The sequence below is a fragment of the Thamnophis elegans genome, chromosome 5 (assembly GCF_009769535.1).
Source record: "Thamnophis elegans isolate rThaEle1 chromosome 5, rThaEle1.pri, whole genome shotgun sequence".
NCBI classification, from domain to species: Eukaryota; Metazoa; Chordata; class Lepidosauria; order Squamata; family Colubridae; genus Thamnophis; species Thamnophis elegans.
In genome coordinates, this window is record NC_045545.1 from 71,552,821 (window position 1) to 71,574,270 (window position 21,450).

Genomic DNA, 21,450 nt, shown 5'->3' on the forward strand with positions numbered 1-21,450 from the left:
GCCCAGTGCAATAAAAATTGCCCTGCGCATGTGCAGAAGCAAAAAACAAGATGGTGGCACCTATGGCGCCACTCAGAGAACTGGTTTGGGATGTGGCAGGCCTGGGTTGCTGCTGGTTCCAGAGACCCAGGCGTCAAACTACCACCAGTTCAAACCCACCATTGGTTGGAGTGTCCGGGATCCTGGGATTGTCATTTGCAACTTTCTTAGGGAGCTTCTGACAAGCAAAGTCAATGGGGAAGCCAGATTCGCTTAACGACCACACAATTCACTTAACAACTGCAATGATTCACTTAGCAACCATGGCAAAAGGTCATAAAATGGGTGACAATTCATTTAACAACTGTCTTGCTTAACAAGGGAAATTTTGCGTTCAATGAAGCATAGACTAGAGGCTTGTACGGTTTCTCTCAGTTAAAAATGGACCGTTTGCCTGGGGTGCAACGTTGATAAAATTACTGAAATTGCTAAGAAGGAATATCTTCCGTGTTTAATCAAGAAGAAGCATTTTGATGGTTTTGACCAGAAGTGGATTGCTCCCAGTTTGACCAATCCGAAAGTGGTATTTTGGCCTGGGTTGCAGAACCGGCAGTGACCCAGGCTGGCCACATCCCTGAACTGGTGCCGGCATGTTGTTTAGTAGTGCACAGGCGTGCGTGGTTCACTGTAAATTGTTCTGCATATGCACAAAGAACAACTTATATTGAACTCCGTACGCACGAAGCAAACTGGTAGCAACCCACCTCTGGTTTTGACCACTCACAATTAGCACATATTTTTATGAAAGCAATTATTCTATGTTACACTTAAATCATCCATTCTCTAAAAAATATCTAAGTGATAAGGTTGCAAAGTTTGATACATTTTTTAAAAGGATAGAGTGCTGGCTTTCTTTTTGAATTTTAGAATTATTCAATAATTCTAAATTGTTGGAACTAGAAATAGGGAAGAGAATGGTGCAAAACGGCAATTTAAAGGAACGTACCCCAGACTCAACTACTCCAAAAATGTCTCTGACATCACGGATGGGCTGCTTATTTTTCTTCCGTCGGGAGCGGGTGTAAGTATCTAACCTTCGCTGCACAGCTGCAGCCTGAGTCTTGGTCAAAGTGGACAGCAGGACAATGTTGCTATTCTCTTCATGGTCCTTCATTAGGTCAGAGAGTCCTGCATCCTGCAGCCATTCAGCTTCGGCTTCCCCCTCTGAGAGGCAAAGAAGAATGAAAAAAGCAAGGTTAACAAACAGCATATCACTTTCTATTCAAAGGATGGATTCACACAACATTATAAAAGCCTGAATCGGGGTCTATAAAACACAACTGCTGTCGTTGCATAAAATGTTATTGTTATTGGTTAATGGCTCATGCAACCTGAAAAAATAATGGCTAGATTGTCACAGCACCCTCAACTATAAACAACTTAATGCCTAGTCCAGTGATGGTTAACCTTTTTGACCTCACGTGCTGAAACTGTGTGACCATACCCACAATGCAATGCACCCTGCCCACCTGCACATGCACGTGCCTTTCCTCGAGCCTCCAGGAAGGCAAAAATGGCCTCCTCCCCTGGGCTCCGGAGGACCTCCCTAAAGCCTCCTGGCACCAAAAATGGAGCGCGGAGGGGGTCACCGCACACTCCGCTTCCCCCAACCCCGCATCTCCCACATGCGCGACTGACCAGAATATCAGCTAGCTGGTAGGAGGCTCATGCACATGTGCAGTGGAGCTGAGCTGGACAACAGCTCACATACATGCAGAGAGGACTCCACAGGTGGCACACGTGCCATAGGTTCACCATCACGGGCCTAGTCTAAACGTTCTGTGAGACGTCAGTCACAGAATAATTCAGACAAAATACAATTGTAAAAACTAAACAAACATGTCTTTAACCAAGGATACCTTAAGAAGCTCCTATTATTTTCCCTGAATGATAGGGCTGAAAGGGCCCAATGAGCTTGCTTATGAAACTCCCAGTCCTATTTAAATACCCATCTTATTTCCTTGAGTCAAATCTTCATCAGATATTAAACACCTTCTGGTTTATGAGGATCTCAAAATGGACATCCATGCAAAACAAACAAAGACAGGAATAGCATGTACACATTTCTTATATTCTATACTCAGCCCTTTTGCTCCATTTCTTTAGCTTTGTATACTGAAAACAGATTGATTTGAGATGTCATTTATCTCTATTAGAAAACTGATTTTTTAATATTGTTTCTGGATAAAGTTACTTTACAAAGATTTTGATCATATTCTTTACATATTTGACCATCTTTGCAAGATCTTGTTTCTCCAAAGCTCAGTTCAGTTTTCTTCTTTCAAAACCTTTCTTTATGTATTTGTAACACTTTTAATCCTAAAAAAACTCTTCATGAGCTACTATACATTAAGGCTAATGAATTAATGCAATATTTGTTCCAAACAACACACATTCGGATGATGCACTCATGTGCACATGATGTTGTCTTTTCAGGTTATGAAATGTTTGCAAGCAAACAACGAAACTCTAGAGAGCACCAGGTACTCCACAATACACATGATTTTGGAAGTGCCTTGTTTACAACATTATTTTCTCTGTCTTTCATCTTCCTTTATAGATATACACAAAGAACTGTGAAAACCTGTTTTTATTCATTTGTTTCATTTTGACACTGCACATGAGTAATACAATATTTTTTTCCCAGTTCTTCTTAGAATAGAGGGGTTTTTTTCTTTTTGATTTTATTTTTCATTACCTCTAACTGGATATTCAGCATATTTAGGGAAGCAAAACCTGACATCTATTTAAAGCCCAACTCTTCTTAGGAAAATTCCCCTGCTGAGCTGAAATGCTCTCCACCCCTTTTTAGAGTTGGAAGAAAACCACATGTGACATTTGCAGTTGACCTCTGTCCTATCTCTCTTGCCTCTGTTCCAGGTACTCCCAATTCTGACTTCTTTCCAAGATGGATGCTATCATAAAAAAGAAAGACTTATAAACTAAGAGCAAAATAAAGAAGACATCATAGGGACATGGCATTCCCTCTCCCCACCCAAAAAAAATCAAAAAAATCATAGTGCTTTTATAGCCCTCTCTCTAAGTAGTTCACAGACTTAGCATACTGCCCCCAACAATCTGTGTCCTCATTTTACCCACCTCTGAAGGATGGAAGGCAAAATCAACCTTCAGCCAGTAAGAATCAAACTACTGGCAGTAGAAAGAATAAGCCTGCAGAATTAGCCTGAAGTACTGCATCCTAACCACTATGGCACCATGGCTCCTGTATCAGGCTTAGGTGAAAGTTATCTTCAATCTTAACCAATCTTGACCAAACAAGAATTAGAAACTATACATTTGTTACAGAACCAACATAATTCTAAAAGGAATCTAGGCTTAGCCTAGTATGAATTAAACATACTGTATTTTTCAGGCTATAACAGTGTTTTTCAACCACTTTGCCGCGGCACACTAGTGTGCCGTGACATAGTGTAAGGTGTGCCGTGGGAAAATTACTTTATATATAGTCAATATAGGCACAGAGTTACATTTTTTTAACATTTTCTAATGGTGGTGTGCCTCATGATTTTTTTCATGAAAAAAGTGTGCCTTTGCACAAAAAAGGTTGAAAAACACTGGGCTATAAGACACACCTAAATTTACAGGAGGAAAACAAGGAAATAAAATAGTTTTTGGCCTCCGTGCGTCCTGTTTTTCCCTCCCCGATCCCTAGAAGCACTATGCAGTGCTCTGAATGTCCTGTTTTTGCCATTTTTGGCCTGAAGAGTATTTCTGGGGGTTGGGGATGGCAAAAATGTGACGCATGAAGGGCTTGGAAGCCCCAAAACACCCAAATTCGGTCTAAAAAACATACAATACAATAAAATAGCAGAGTTGGAAGGGACCTTGGAGGTCTTCTAGTCCAAGCCCCTGCCTAGGCAGGAAACCCTATAACATTTCAGACAAATGGCTATCCAACATCTTCTTAAAGACTTCCAGTGTTGGGGCATTTACAACTTCTGGAGGCAAGCTGTTGCACTGATTAATTGATTAATTATTCTAACTGTCAGAAAATTTCTCCTCAATTCTAATTCTTGCTTCTCTCCTTGATTAGTTTCCACCCATTGCTTCTTGTTCTGCCCTCAGGTGCCTTGGAGAATAGTTTGACTCCCTCTTCTTTGTGGCAACCCCTGAGATATTGGAACACTGCTATCATGTCTCCCCTAGTCCTTCTTTTCATTAAACTAGACATATCCAGTTCCTGCAACCGTTCCTCATATGTTTTAGCCTCCAGTCCCTTAATCATCTTTGTTGCTCTTCTCTGCACTCTTTCTAGAGTCTCCACATCTCCAATGCTCCACATTGTGGCAACCAAAACTGAATGCAGTATTCCAAGTGTGGCCTTACCAAGGCATTATAAAGCCTAGAACTGTGTTGGCTTTTTTGGCAGCTACTGCACACTGCTGGCTCATATTTAAATGGTTGTCGACTAAGATTCCAAAATCTCTCTCAGAGTTACTATTGTTGAGCAAGGTACCACCTATACTGTACCTGTGCATTTTGTTTTTCTTTTTTCACCATTGAATTTCATTTTATTAGATAGTGCCCAATGTTCAAGTTTGTCAAGATCCTTCCGTATCTTAAGACTATCTTCTGGAGTGTGGCTATTCCTGCCATCTTGGTATCATCTGTAAATTTGATCTGTTCCCCATTTATCCCCTCATCCAAATTATTGATGAAGATGTTGAAGAGTACTAAAGCGTACTAAAACAGAGCCTTGGGGCTTTTGCATTACACCTACATTTTCACCCACTTGGGGGGGGGGGCGGCCGTGAAGGTGCGTCTTATACTCTGAAAAATATGGTATAACATCCCATAGTTGGGAATCAGTGACATATATAAATATAAATGGAGCTCTTCTTCACACACAAACACACTTTTGGTATTTTCTTGTAGCTGTTCAGAAGGTGTTCTTCATTTCCAAGAATAGGCCCATTACTTGACAGAGTGCATTCATCTCTTTCACCTCTTCCTATTAGGAAAGTAGGACTTAGAAACCAGAAAAATATAAGGATATTTCAAAGAAATGCACACACCACACACTACTTTCCAAACATAGAGACAGTTTTTCTTTTGTGAAAGTCCTCACATCAACAATGAGGAACTCTATCAGGTTCTTTATCTGCCTAGCAGAAAACCGCAGAAAGAAAATCAATCCATTGGTCCAAATTTACATGAAATGTCTATCTAAGGTTTAGTTCATAGACTTCCCAGACTTTACTTTAGGAATATGTTCAGCTTAACAGTTTTATATACAAGATTAGTTAATTCTATACTTCCAGTATTGTCTATGAAATTTAGAACAAGGAACATTCCTGGACTTCCAGGGGGAAAAAATGGCAAACTGAAGCTAGCTCAGCATTTAGAGGAGCCACAACTGGGGTGAAGATAAGAAGCCTGCAAATACATTGGATCCATTGACCCTCTCTGGAGAGAGGAAATAAGATTGCCCACATTGCACTCATTTATGTTTGCTCCTCACAAGAAAATTGCAATGCAGCTGTCTTTGGGAAAAATCAGGACCCGAGGGACTTTACCATTCTTGCTCTATGATTGTATTCAATCTTTAGCTTAAGAAAATGAAGCTGTATCTTTAAAAGTTTACAAATCTATCTATATAAAAATGGCTGTGTGTGTGTGTTTGTGTGTTTGTGTGTGTGTGTTTGTGTGTGTTTGTGTGTGTGTGTGTGTGTGTGTGTGTGTTCCAGCATAACTCTGGAATGCCTTGAACAATTTCAACCAGACTTGGTACACAGATGACTACACTCTGGAAATAAACACTATGGGGGTAAGACATCCCTAAAATCCCTTGGGGTGTGTGTTCTATTAAGGTACAGCCTGTTGTGCCTTTAAATGGCTTCTATTGTACTGCTGTAAAATGGCCTCTACTGTGCAGTGCAGTGGAATTACCATGGTAATTGCTTCACAGCACTCCACAAGGGGGCTCCCTCTGGTAAGGGGGAAAATCCAACATTAGAAATTACGTTTGGTCGGGACATTTTCCCCCTATAAATAATACCCTGGGTTATCAGCTGGTTCAAAATAAAGAACAAAAAGGAAGACAAAGTTTTGACTAAATAAATTATTAAATAAATTAAGGGCTCAGAAAAAGTTGTAATGTTTGATTTTGAATATTCACATGTTGACATTAATTTTAAAGAATAAATGCATTTTTGTGGAAAAATACTTTTGATATTGGAGACATAACCAGATAAGCAACCTATACTGTTATTCAGAGTTATCGCTGAGGAATGGCACTGGACTTTAAATCAATTTTGTCAGCTATACTCTGCATGTTTTCATGAACACCTTGTCCCAGATGTTATTGTGGCAGAAAAAAAATATTGAAATTGTTTTGATAATGTGATGTAATGGCAATGTGAACAAGAATTTATGACTGGAAACAGTGAACAAAAATTAAAAATTAAAAGACAATGCTCACCATGAGAGTAAAGATTTATACGATCTGAAGAAAAAACAGAGTAATTGTATATTTTTCTTGCTAAACTTACAAAAGAAGCTTATTATTAATGGATAAAAAAGATTGTTTTATATAAAAAGAAGAAATATATTTGATCAGGTTTAAAATGGGTTAAGTTGTTAACTTGCAGGCTCTTTCTAGACTTGCTGATATCTGGACTGGAAAAGACATTGTATACTGAATTTGCTTCTAGTTAAGAGTCAAGATGGAATGATGAGTTTTATGTTTTGTTTTATATTAGTTAACAAATTTGTTTATTTCAGAACTCTGATTAGACTTTTTGCTGACACCTAGATTGGAAAACTTGTTATTTATTAGATTTACCTAAAATTAAGAGTTGAATTATGGGGTGAAGAGTTATGTATTTGTTAATTAAGAGGAGGTGAAGAGATAGTTGAACAGTTGGTACTTGTAATAAACTCGTGGGAAGTTTCTTTCTTTCTGAAAGTTTTTTATTTTTCAACAGTGATGCAGAAAGTCAAACTATGAATTTAGAAACAATTGTACTTGGGGGAGTTGGTTCCTGTTTCACGACCAAGTAAGCATGAAGACAATCAAAATAAACAGAAATGTATGCCAAAAACTCTGATCCTGGCAAGAGGGAAAGAAAATTTGAACTTGCTCCCAACTTTGTTCGAATCTCCAGACCCTGATTCTCCCCTGGGGAGACAGGTTTTCATAATAGAAATTTTCAACCCAGGGCAATAACAAGCATGGAGAGGTTTTATCCAGTCACAAACTTTAGTGATGACAGAATTATGGTGAGGTTAAAGGACTGGAATAGTTTTGCTGCTCCCTGTTCCACAACAATAAACATGTTTAAACTTCTTCCCCTAAAGTTTTTTTTTTAACCATGCAAAACATATTAGCATTTATAATCATCAAGTCAGAAGCCATCATTTAGACTGCTGAGTTCAACCCCTTGCTTAAGAAAAGTATCTAAGTTGAAACATCATCGAGAAAATTCTCTTCAGCTTCTAAAAGGAATACCACCATCTCCCTAGATAATTCATTTGCTTTGGCTGCAATTGTCTCACATTTCACAATAGCTTTTATCTTAAGAACAAAACAAAGATTACTTGAAAGAGCTTACCATTTGCCACAACTGCTGTGCCCAGTAAGCTACTGGGCACAGCAGCTACATATGTTCTACATATGTTCAAGTCGATCTCTAGTAAGCTACAGCCACTTCTTACCTTCTAAAACCTTGGCTTCTGTAAGGCTGCCCTCATCAGACTCAGATTCAGTGCTTTCTTTGATGCTCTCTACTTCTAGCCAAAAGGTATCCATTGCTAAGTTATTTGATGAGTCTGTCTGGGATGGCCTGTATTCCAACTGTGGAAGCTCTGAGGAGCTCTTCCGGGAAAAGTGATTCATTTTGCAAGGGCAATTTCTAGTGCTAAGAGAGAAGGGGAGAGAAAACACCCAATTATTATACAAATAAATATTGCGTATAATGCATCAGCAGGCCGACTGTCAACAACTTCCAGGAAAGATAAGGTTCTGCAACATCCTTATTTTTCTCATTTAACTGCAACTCCTTCTATGATCAGGGCCTCGATGAGGTAAAGGGGCTTGTGTGGGTAAATGAAATTGTGGGTTGTCGGACACGTATATGCCCAGAAGGGTCTCCCCAGGCAAAGAGGCCAGACTAACACTGATCACATCTGCTAACCCGCACTGGACCAGCATGACAGATTATGATCTATTCCTTCCACATGCCAACACACCCGTATTGATTGGAAACGTGTGGAAGAGGCCTCCATCCTGCAGTTGATAGACAATGCTAAAACGAATGATGAATGAATCAATGTAGACTAAAGCCTGAAAATAAGCCCAAGCTTTATATATAATACGTCAAGACACTGTATATGTATATGTATATGTGTGTATGTATGTATATGTGTATATGTATATATGTGTGAATGTATGTATATTATACATACATACATACACATATAACATTCAAAATAATGCAGCACAGCAAAGCCGTTATGGTCATACAATCATAGTATATACACATAATCTCATCCATTAGCTATTTAATACATTATCTATCCTTCTATCCAATCACATTATTAACAATTTGTTCCAGTCTTGTCACCTTGTCTTATACCAATAAAAAAGTATATTCCAAACTTCATAATATTCCGACTCCCCTTTATTTTTTAATTCTAGGGTGAGCCTATCTGCTTCCGCACAGGCCAAAATTTTCCTAATTATGTCTAACTCTGATGAGATACTTTCGTTTTTCCAATACTGCGCATAGGTTATTTGTGCCGCAGTTAATATATGGATAATTAGATAGAGCACATCTTTCTTATATCCCTCCGGTATTATGCCTAGGAGGAAAATTTCTGGTTTGAACAGAATTTGATGTCCCACATTTGTTCCAACCATGATTGTATCATTTCCCAATATCTTTTTGCCTCATTGCATCTCCACCACATATGGAAAAAGGTGCCTGGTGTTTTTTTGCACTTTCAACAATTTGGGGCCAAATTTTTAAACTTTTTGGAGAGCCGTGTTGGGAGAAGATGCCATCCGTAGAACATCTGGTACAGATTTTCCTTATAAGCCATGGACATTGTTAATTTCAGATTAAGTGTCCAAAGTCTTTCCCATTTAGCCAATTGTAACCAAACTTTTTTTCCCAGGCAACCATAGTTTCCTTGACATGTTCTTCCTCAAGTTTATATTCCAGCAGATATCTGTACAACACTTTAATCAACCTATCTTCTGTCTCTATCAGGAGCTTAAAATAAGCCAAAATTTTGACGTAACTACCAAGGACAACAACATGTATTTCCTTGTTCTCTCCTAAATTGCTCTTTTCTCCTCTAGACCTACAAGAGAACATCCTTCATAACATGCAGAAGAACAGCAAGGATTCAGAGTGGGTCTGTAAAGACAAAGAACTTTGCAAACTTAAAAGAAAACTTTTTGCAATCCTAAAATCATCAAAAAACACTATGTAAACTGTAATCCTAACACATTTGGAGGACATGAAGTTAGAAAAATCCTAACTAATTACTTCTGATGCGAACAGCAGAATTCAGGAAAAGCCCTCTGAATAAAACTGGCTTCTTCACTGATGATTCTCAGGCCTCTCATGCAGTGATTTTCTCAGACCTACAATCCAGGATACACAAGTGCCTGAACAAAGCATACCTGTGTAACAAATCACAATGCTGGGGTGGGAAAGAAATGCATTGAAAGAAATTCACAGGAAAGTTAAAATATATATATAAAAAGACAGATTATTGGCTAGCCTCCAGTTAGCCTCTCAAGGTTTTATAATTACTTGGCAGGGAGATGGCAGATGAAAGGGATTTAAAATCAAATAAAATAAAACATACATATATGGGGGGGGGAGGGTGAAGGAATTATATAATTAGAAACCAAGTCCCTCTTTCATTTGCTTCCAAGTCTTTGCCTTAAGCATTATCATTTGAATAATGGATTATAGTAAGTAATCACTTAAAACCTATGAGGGCCAGATCAACTGATATTAGGTCTCCCCAGCAGTGCAAGAATGTAGTGCGGCTAAGTAAATTAAGCAGCTGGAAAAAACAGCCAATTTTGATTCACAGAATAAGATTCTGGGAAGGGAGAACTTCCCAAATCAAAATTATAATTACCATTCTGCTGCCATTCCAAAGAGGAACTGCAGAAAAGAAACTCAACTTATACCAGTATTACTTACACAATGCTTTATGGGTCCCACCATCTAGAACAGTGATGGTGAACCTTTTCAGCACCAGGTGCCGAAAAGGGAGCACACACGTGCAGCACTGAGTGTCCAAAAGGGAGCACTTTGCGCTCATCCGGGCCGCAGCCAGGAAGAGGAGCTACCCAGGGGGCATGCGCATGCTGGAAATGAACTTCCAGTTTCTGGCACGCACATACACACAGGCTAGCAAGTCTGCCAGATACTGCCATACATGCGCACCCAGTGATCAGTTGGCTGGCACACAAGCTCACTCCGGAAAATGGAAGACCAGCTCTTCCAGTTTCCGGCAGTGCCGCATGCACTAATGCCAGCTGACCATCACGCGTGCATGCGCGCCAGAAAACCAAAGAGACTGGAAGAGAATTCTGAGCAAGGTAATGACACAGCCTTTATATTCCTACATTTCCCTTCTTGGTTCCTGATAAATGGATGGGATATTTAAACAACCTACCACCAGATTTGCAGATTGCGTGAAGTTGAGAATAAAGCAAGATAGAGGATAGCATAGCAATGTGCCATTGGGAAGAGCTCTCCTGATTCAGAGGCTGGGATTAAATGTTTGGCATGGTTTATTTAATTCTGACAGCATTTTTGTGTTCAATCAGCTTTTAAGACAACCACATCTGGATCAGTGGTGGGATTCAATTTTTTTACTACCGGTTCTGTGGGCGTGGCTTGGTGGGGCGTGGTATGGCTTGGTGGGCGTGGCAGGAGAAGGTTACTGCAACATCACCATTTCATCCCGATCAGCTAAGACTAAGGAGGCAGAGAATAGATGAGGCAGGGCAGGGCCAATCAGAGGTGGTATCTACCGGTTCTCCGAACTACTCAAAGTTTCCGCTACCAGTTCTCCAGAACTGATCAGAACCTGCTGAATACCACCTCTGATCTGGATGACAAGAAAATGGGATAACCATTAAATAGCATGAATCTCTTTAAATGACATCCAATGGTGCTTGGCTTTTATGGTAGTCCCATTTTTATTATTTACAAATATGGGTTGATATCCATAAGCTAGTAAAAATCTCTAGAACTGCTGAGAAAGATATTTTTTTGCTAAAGTGGCTAAACCTACATGCAATTTCTACTTTATTCAAAAGTAGATGATTAAAAAAGGCTGAATCTCTACCTGAAATAATGCAATTTATCAGTGCAAAACCTTAACATCTGTTCTATGGTACCTGCAGAGCTAAAGACCTCTCTGTGATATTTTACAGACTACAAACTCTTTCCTTGCTCTTCCCCCGACGCCAAACACAGTTCCAACAAATGCAGACCTTTTCATTCACCAGCATGTTTGCCCTACCATGCTTTCATTATGTCCTTGTTTTAAAATCTTCTCACTCTGCTATTTGCAATACCATACAAATACTTTATGAATTACACTTTTGGCATGTGGCTTGGTAGAATTAGAATCCAGCGCTGACCCAGTCTGGAGTAACAGGCCTGTAATTACAACCTGACTTCATGCAGAGCCGTTTATCATGTCCACTGTGATGATAAAATGCTCTTCACTTCACTCCCTGAGTCAGAAGAATACTATCAGAGGAAAATCTCTATTTTACAATATTTTGCTTTATCGCAGAATGGTGGCCTCTGCTTCCAGATTAGCAGGGTGTGTTTAGCTAAGAGATTAGTTAAACCCTGGCTCTGCTGCTTTCCCACTTGCCAGCCAGTGGAAAACCACCCACCCACCAATCATAAGCTGTGATGCAAGGACAGTGTTTGGGAATGGTGCAGATTTGACAGGTGGCTCAAACCACATTCTCCTGTTTTACTACTCATGGGAAAGGAAAGGGTGCACCACCTCTGCATGCTTGCTGAGGAATTGTCCAGTGAATTTGAGGAGGTGTAAAATTTGGACAGGCAATCCAGTCCAATCTACTCCCAGGATAATAAACTACTGAGCAGTTTTCAGAAAGTAGCAACTTTTGAAAGATGGCTAGGCCTGCAGTTTCTGAAGAGTGAATATTTAACCTTCTTCAAAATGCTGCACTTCATTTTTGGGTGGGAGGGTAAGAAGAATGATGATGAAAGTGTGCTGAGGAAATGGGGCACACCTACAACAGCCTAAAATATTCCTATATTGCCTGATTCATCTCCCCACTCCCCCACCAGGGTCCCCTGACTGAGTTATTGACATTGGAAACATTTCAAAATTGCTTGTAATTTATGTCGGCTTAAGAGAAAAACACTTCAGCTCCAGTTCAGTTAAGAACAGCGGACATCTTTGAAGGTGAAGACTGTCAGGGTTCCAAGTAACACCCACAACAAAAGAAGAGTCTGAGGCTTGAGTTTCCTCAAACTTCATTTCATTAGAGATGTCATATTGTCACATCTGGGAAAACCAGAATTTGAAAGCTTCCAGGTTTTCCCTGCCCAAGTGAAAGTTCAAGTCCCTGCCCAGCACCCACACATCCATCACATGGTCCAATCAGGCACCGTCCCAACTGGAGATGCCTCCCAGTCACACCACTCCAGGTACAGGGTGTCCTTGACTCTCTGAGAAAGGACTGTTATTTAGACTGTATATCTCCCATACTCCATATAATTCCCCCCCCCTTTTTTTTTCACATAGCAGAAAATGTGGCAGGTCTGAAGGCCCAATAGCCTTCCATCCTTCCAAGGTGGGTAAAATTAGGACCCAGATTGTTGGGGGCAATAAGCTGACTCTGTAAACTGTTTAGAGATGAGTGTAAAGCACTATGAAGCGGTATATAGGTCTAAATGCTATTGCTATCAACTAACGGTCAGTACCTGGTTATACTGAGATAAGGGTCAATGGCAATCAAAGGGGTTTGAACTTAGTTTGTGGCTACATAAAGGATTCTAGGCTGACCCCTCTTTTTACTCCTCCCCCTAGCACTACCAGTCCTTCTCTTATAATGACATCATGCTGCCTAACAAATAAACTAAATTCTGATTATGGGACAATTTATATTAGTTGGCTTCCAGGCCTGATGAGGAACACCGAGGGGACACAGCAGAATAAAAGCACTGCCAGGGGATTTCATGCCATAGAGGTAGCCCTCGACTTACAACCATTCATTTTCGAATTTACAACAGCACTTAAAAAGGACTTATGACCAGTTTTCACCTTTACAACCGTTACAGCATCCCCTTGGTCATATAACCAAAATTCAGATGCTTGGCAACTGGCATGTATTTATGACAGCTGCACTATCCCAGGATCATGTGATCACCATCTTTAACCTTCCTAACTGGCTTCCAACAAGCAAAGTCAAAGGAGGAAGTCAGATGCACTTAATGATTTAGTGTTTCACTTAACAACTGTGGCAAGAAAAATCATAAAATGGAGCCAATTGACTCCATTCTGCATAGCAACAGAATATTTGGGCTCAATTGTGGTTGTAAGTCAAAGACTAACTCTAGTTAGATTCAAGTTTGGAAAGGACCTTAATTTATGCTGAGATGAGGAATAAAAACAAAGAGGGAGAATCCTAATTTATCGATCGTTCTTCCATGGAATCTATTAGAAAGGCAACCATGCCTATGTGCATACAGGTAGTCCTCAGCTTACAACCGTTCAATTAGTGACTGTTTGAAGTTACAACGGCACTGAAAAATATGACTTGTGACCATTTTTCACACTTACCTCCATTGCAGCATCCCCGTGGTCATGTGATCAAAATTCAGACTCTTGGCAACTGACTCATATTTATGATAGTTGCAGTGTCCTGGGATCATGTGATGCCCCTTTTAAACCTTCTGACAATCAAAGTCAATAGGGAAACCAGGTTCACTTTTAACAGCCATGTTACTAACTTAACCACTGCAATGATTCACTTAACAACCGTGGCAAGAAAGGTCGTACAATGGGGCAAAACTCATTTTTCAAATGTTGGGCTTCATTGTGGTCATAGGTCAAGGATTAGCTGTATTCTGCAATTGCCATTGTTCTGACCAACTGTGCATAGTCCTCCACCTATGAATGATAACCTATTTCATGCAGATAGCCAAACAGAATACTCTAGGTTTAATTTCCAATAGATAGGGATGAACAAAGCAGAGCTCTTAATTCACTGATGTTAATACATGGGTGACCTGAATATAAATTATACAATAATGATCCAAATCAATTAGGCAATAAATGGGGAACTGAAACAATAATGCCACTAGGCAGCTCTCAACATTCCCAGCTGCGTTTTCCCCTGTGTGCACAAAGGTAATGCTTTGTGCAAGTCTCATTCAATTTCTGAACTTCTAATTGTTACACATCAGTCAACTATGAAGCATCAGCCTATCAAATTTATGAACAGGAACACGGAAAGCACAAGGTTGGCATTTCTAAACATTGTTCATCTGCATCTTGACAAAGTTTTAGAATTCTGTCCTAAAGAGCTGCTTTATTGTTAAAATTCTATTCGGAAGATCAAGTTTTAAGAGTCTTGGTCATGGGGCTGAAATATGTCGAAACATCAATTTTAAAGTGGAATCTTGATGGCTCTTTTAAACTCCCCTCTCTCAAAATCCCTCTGTAAGTGTTACTCCCCTTTACATGCAGGCTAGATCCGCACATTACATAGAGCAGTTTGGTTTGACCTTAGACTTGTGATGGTGAACCTATGGCATGCGTGCTGGAAGAGGTACACAGAGCCATCTCTCCAGGCACACCAGCGGTCACCAGTTGCTCTTCTGGGTTCCGGCATGCATGGTCTTTGTGCACACACGTGCACCAGAAACCAAAAGAGCAGATGACCAGCACATGTGCGCACACCAGAAACGCAGCTTTCTGGCACACACATGCATGCTGGGGAACTGCTCTTCTGGTTTCTGGTGCTTCCTGGTGCACACGTGCACTCCCATTTCAGCACTCGGTCCCGAAAAGGTTTGCTACCACTGGCTTAGACTGTTGTGTAAATCAAGTCAACTGCAGTTTATTCAGAAAAACATGATTTAACATCTTAAGAGTTCCTGCTTCGGCTATCTTCTCACACTAAGGTTGTCCAGTAGTTTTCCAGGAGATGTCTTCTGAGTCAATGTTCACTACACTCCAGCTGTGGAATGCTTGCTCCCTCCTGTAAAGCATACAACATTTGTCCTCTTTGCAGCACCAGGCAAATAGGCTTTTATTCTCTGATGTCTTTGGATATATTATACGTCATTCTAATTCAATAAGTAATAAAAGGTCTTGCAAACAGTAGAGAAATAAAATATGGACCAATTCCACCAGAACAAAAGCCAAGAAAAATGTACTAAAGCCAAGAAAAATGTACTGAACAATTATCGTAAGTTGCAAGCTTAAGAAATGGAAATTAAAAACATACCTAAAAAATATTTGTATTTTCTTCTCCCTCCCCAGAACCCCACTGAGAAATGAGTTTGGCACACAAAAGCAATCTGTAATTCAGTGATATGTCAACCATAGTTGAAATAAGATTTAGAGATGGATTAACTTCAGGGCCAAATACACAGAGAGAAGGGGCAATGTTTAAGTTTTGTCTTTAAACATTCTTAAAACTGCAAAAGACTGACAATGGCTGAAAATGCACGATCAGTTTCTGCACAAAGTTTGGTGATCTTGTGGAATGTCACCAAGTCAGTTTCTGAGCTTAGAGAAATCACAGCACAGCTGGCACTTAGCCTGAAGAATAAGAAATCAAGTAAATGTTGCAAAAGAACCTGGATCAATGACGATCTCCACTGTTTTTGGAAAGAATGGCCTCAAAATTATAGAGCTCAAACTGATGACATCTCAATCACAACCCAATTTACCTGTTGTGGTTGCTATAACACTAATTGAACAAGTGATCACTTGAATGAGTAATTGAAGTGTCGGTATATTTTCCATTACATTTTGAGAGTGTCAAGTAGTCACAGGCTCTATTAATCATGCCTACAAATATATAACAGAGGTTTCATAACCTAAAGACAATTGCTAGACTTAAGTAAAAAGACTGCAAGGACAACTTAAAACAGGCTGATTTATCTGCATTTCTTTCACAATACCATTTTTTCATTTGCACAAAAAGAATGTAAGACCTTTACAAAAGTAAAAGAGACTTTGCAGTATTAATTATAGAACAAGTACGGTTATAAATAAGGTACAAACCTAGAAAAGAAACTGTATGGCAATTAATGTTTCCTACACAATGCACAACTCCATCTGGGGGAAACTAAAGAAAAAAATATCCATCTGTGTATGACATATAAGTAGTTGATTCAATACTATAATACTGTAAGGTCAGCACCAAAAAAACACTAACACCCTTATACTAAGACATTATACTAAAACACAAATAATTGGAACTATTCAATAGACATATTGCAGCTAACTAACTAACAAATTGACCACATGCCACTTGTACATGGAGTACAATACTGACACATATAATTTCTGTATTTGGTTCTGAGATTAAATGAAGATTTCTTGGAATTATAAACTTCTAAGTTTTGATAAGATATTTTGCGTGTTAAAAATTACTTCTTCTATCTTCTACATTCACACATAGTTCCTTATCCCCTATTCCATAGCCATCTGAAGTCAATTAATGCTGGCTAATGAGCTTCCAACATTACTAGTAAATGTTAGCAAATGGCTAGTAAGATTCCTGCCATTTTTAATTTGCTGTTTTGTCATTTTACCTGAATTTCAGCTTTTTATACTACTGCTCTTCTACCTTATGCCACATCTACGTGGTGGTATAAATTCCAGAGGAAGTAAACACAAGTTAAAGCAAACTATACCTGCAAACCTCTGTGTGTCCAGAAGATAAAACTGGCTGCAAAATGATTTGGGGTCTAGGAAATCGCGTTCTAACAAATCCATATCTGCCATGCTTTCCAAATTTATCCATTTTCTTCATTGATAGTCCAGAGAATTTGCTGCCGCCAAGAAAAGCGCCTATGAATTCATCTGTGTCCTCAAAGTATCCAGGAACAGAAGAACCTATGCTGAGAAGTTTGAATTGTTTAGCAAGAAACAGCCCTGAACACAACGCACCTCCCACTCATTCCTCAGGAATGCTGCTAATTGGGTAGTAGATCCTCCTCCTTTGCTCTTACCCTGATATACACCCAGTGAGAACAGAGAGATAAAATCTAGCCAACATACCCATGACTTCAAGTATGCATCCAGGCACTCATTCAAGAATTGTCGTCAACTGTCTTGTGCTTGAAATGCAAAGGATGCCTGTCTTGTATGTGAAACTGAAGGTGGAAAGACGGGACTTGTTCTGATGTCAGGCCAGGCAGTTTGGATCCAGAGTGTCTGCCTGCTCCATGCTTATCTCCCATCAGCTGATTAGACATAAAACCAGAAATACCTGCCCAACCCAGACTGTAGTTGGAATAATAAAATGCCCTGGCAAAAGTTGGCAAACAGTTAAGTTTTGGTCTTTATGTGGAAGGGAAGGCTAGACATAATTTTATTTTTTAACAAGCCAAGCTACATTTCTAGGGCTCACTGCCATGATCGATCTTCAAAAACCAGGTTGCGGAGATAAAATAAGGATATGGTTGGCATCTACAGCAAAGTTACAGCTGAATGGGCAGCAGCCTAACACTACAACAAATCACAACATTTCTGGTTTCTCTTAGAAATAGCATTCCTATGTAGAAAGAAACTTCCTCGAAACAAAAACTAGTACAAGTAGTCCTTAACATACGACCATAACTGAGCTCAAAATTTCTATTACTAAGTGAGAATTTGTTAAGTGAGTTTTGCCCCATTCTACAAAATTTCTTGCCACAGTTATTAGTCACTGCCAATGTTCCCTCTAATTTTTTTTCAGTGTGTGCGGAAAAGTATAGTATTTGAGCAGCACATTTTCATGCCTGAGCACCTGAATTTTTTTCACAGAGCAATTGATTTATAGGATCCGAATTGGAATGGAGAAAAATGGTTTTGTGCTTGAGTGTGGTGTGTGTGTGTGTGTGTGTGTGTGTGTGTGTGTGTGTGTGCGTGCGCGTGTGTGTGTGTGTGTGTGTTTGAGTGAGTGAGGGATCCAGTAAGGGAACTGCGCCTATTTAGGAAAGAAGGTAAATTATTGCAAACATGATCAATCGAAGATAAGTATGGGGACAGGTTGGGCAGTAGAGAGAAAGTGATAAAAGAGTGGGAGAGAGGAAGAAAAAAGAGGGAAGAGAGACAAAGAGACAGAGAAGGACAGAGAAAGTGACAGAAGAGTGGGAAAGAAGGAGAGACAAAGAGAGACAAAGAGAAACAGGATGAGAGAGACAGAGAGAGAAGAGAGGAAGAGTAAGAGAGAACATCTCATTTCAACCCTGAGGTGTAAATATTCTCTTTGATTGGTAATTTTATTTGTCCATTTATTATCCAATACTCTCATTTCTCCTTAAATTCATCAAGAATTCCCTTCTTTTTATTGAATTTATCACAATACCATGAGAACAACTTTTTCAGCATAGCTTTACAGCTATTTAAAATATATAGTAATTTAGGTCAGGTTTTCAGAACATTAGTCTATTTATAAGTCACTAAGTACAAAGAAACAGATTCAGAAAGTTGGCTTCCCTTTTTGTAATTGCCTATTGCCTGCTTAATTTTCTACCTACATTTTTGATAACTGATATTCACGTTGACCCCAAAAGGCTCCTTCAGCCAGGGGGCGAGAGGTGCTGGGGACGCCATATGAAAAAGAATTTGTATATGCAAGTAGGTTGACCACCAATCCATGACAAATAAGCTGAAATACAATATTTAAAACATTCTTACTAAACAGCAGTCTGCCTTCGCTGGACGGCTTGGATCTCTAGCTGACTCTCCATAAAAGCACCGAGATAGAAACAGCCCTCCTGTGTGACATTGACAGTAGGGAGATGGGGGAGGGGTGCCTCGCTCTCTCCTGGGGAGCGCTGTCTGGGGAAGAACCCCCCTCCTCCGGCCTTGGGACCGTCGGGTCAGGAGGTTCCTCCGACGGGTCTCCCCCCCTCCTCCGCCCCCGACCGACTTCCTTTTCTGGGCTTTTTGCAAATGAGCGCCGGACGCAGCCAAATCTCTCTCTGTGTGTATGTGTGTGTGTGAGCGCGGGTTGCCCAATCCAGTTCCTCCCTCCGTAGTTTTGAACCTGGGAGGAACTGGTTTGGGCAACCCGAGAGCTCCGCCTGATGCCCGAAGGGCTTTGCAGGAAGAAACGCGGCTTGAGGCGCAAGGACGGTCCTGGCTGTAGGGCGCAGGCCCCTAAAAGCCTCTCTTTGGTTCCCTCCTCCTCCCCCTCCTTCCACAGCCTGCGTGACGCTGCTGCCCAGGGCTGAGAGCTGCTGCTGCTGCACAGCTGAGGGAGGGAGAGCAAAAGCAGAGGCGGGGCGCCAAGCTTTGGTTAAGGCAGGCAAGGGAAACCACGAGCCGAAAGGAAGTCTTGCTGGGAAGACGCGGCAGCAGGGCTTTAAAGGGCTCCCCCCTCCCCAGCCAGCCAGCCCACCCAGCCCATTCTTCCCCCGCCACCACTGTACCCAACAGGCCAAGTTGCTGGGAGGAGAAAGTTTGGGCTGCAGGACATGAGATTCCTCTGGGGAGGTCCTTTGCGGGCGGCCAGTTCTAGCTGCCTGCAAAGGACTTCCCCACGTTTGCTATGAAAGAAATCTCTGCGCGGCAGTTAGAAACTGCTGCGCGGGGTTTTCTTGCCATGTGCGCGGCCGCGCAGCCGCACACCTTAGAGGGAACAGTGGCCACTGCAGTTGATAAGGTCTGCAGTTATGAAATGAATCTGGCTTCCCCATTGACTTCGCTTCTCAGAAAGTCACAAAAGGTGATCACATGACCTTGGGACAAAGCAACGGTCATAAATATGAACCAACTGCCAAGCATCTGAATTTTGATCACATGATCACAGGGATGCTGCCAAGGTCGTAACTGTGAAAAATGGTCATGTTACAGTTTTCAATGCTGTTGTAACTTTCAATGTTCATTAAATGAATTATTGTAAGTTGAGGACTGCCTATAAATCAGACCAAAAAGTCTGATTTAGGCCATTTTAAATAATACTTTCAAAGTTTCTCCATTCAGTCAGCTGGACTGCACTATCTTAGACCTACTGCAGAGAAATATCAATCCTGATTTTTGATGGTAGAAAGGGCAATGGTTCTAGTGATGCCAAAGTTATTTCCAGAGAAAATATTGAAGTTTATCCTGAGAAACAATGCATAGAGAATTGAATATAACACAAGCTGCAATGTAAATCCTCAACAAATTCTTATAAGAACATTGGAGAAGCTGCCCAAACCAATATTCTGTTACCCAGATATGATGATTAGGTTATTTATGTATTAGAAGTGATATATTCTCAACACAACAGGCAGCTTCCAATTTAGAGCAATATGAGCTAAAGGAAGATCAAAGACACAAGATAGTGAAGTTTAAGTTATTTTTTAGTACTATTAAGAAGAGCATTTAATATGAAATATCTATTTTTCCTAACTTGGATATTCTTAAAATATATGGGTTTCCCCATCCACTGCTAAGAATGCTAGTTTGAAGTGTATACATCTAAAGATAAAGGTTCCCCTTGCACATATCTGCTAGTTGTTCCCAACAGTAGTGGGTGGTGCTCATCTCCATTTCAAAGCTGAGCCAGCGCTGTCTGAAGACATCTCCGTGATCATGGGCTAGCATGACTAAACGCCAAAGGCGCATGGAACGCTATTACCTTTCCACTATAGCTGGTCCCTATTTTTCTACTTCCATTTTTACATGCTTTTGAACTACTGGTTGGCAGAAGCTGGGACAAGTAACAGGAGCTCACTCCGTTACACGGCACTAGGGATTCGAACCGCCGAACTGCCGACCTTTCTGATCGACAAGCTCAGCATCTTAGCCACTGAGCCACTGCGTCCTATGTCTAAACACATCTAGAGCACATTAAAGAGGGCGAACGCTGAATTAAATAGGCTGTTATTTATAAGAATTAACTGAATAATAATCAGTTCACATAGTCATCATTTGATAATTATGGATTAGAGCACTGAGAACCAGACTGAAAAGTATAATATATAATGTCAATTGAAATATAGTCTTATCAGTAGAGCCAGTTCTACAGAGAACATCTGGCATTTAATAGGTTCAGGATTATCAACCTCTACTTGTATGTTTTCTGGCAAGAAGATACAGACCTTCTCATAGCTCAGTGATGAATCAAAAAGTAGGTAATCTTGCCCCTTTTCATTTCCACAAATGCAGACCAGTCTCTCCCCTCACCCCTCTCTGTGTGTGAGTGTG

General features: G+C 40.4%; 1 protein-coding gene across 1 annotated transcript in view; it reads right to left on the reverse strand.

The window, feature by feature from the left end:
- Window positions 1–21,450, reverse strand: part of ARHGAP40 (Rho GTPase activating protein 40) — a 70,403-nt gene that overhangs the window by 21,806 nt on the left and 27,147 nt on the right. Inside the window, exons 4-5 of the mRNA XM_032218598.1 lie at window positions 7,717–7,919; window positions 986–1,203 (exon numbers count right to left, since the gene is read on the reverse strand). Coding sequence (XP_032074489.1) covers window positions 986–1,203; window positions 7,717–7,919 — 421 coding nt within the window. The remainder of the gene's footprint in view (window positions 1–985; window positions 1,204–7,716; window positions 7,920–21,450) is intronic.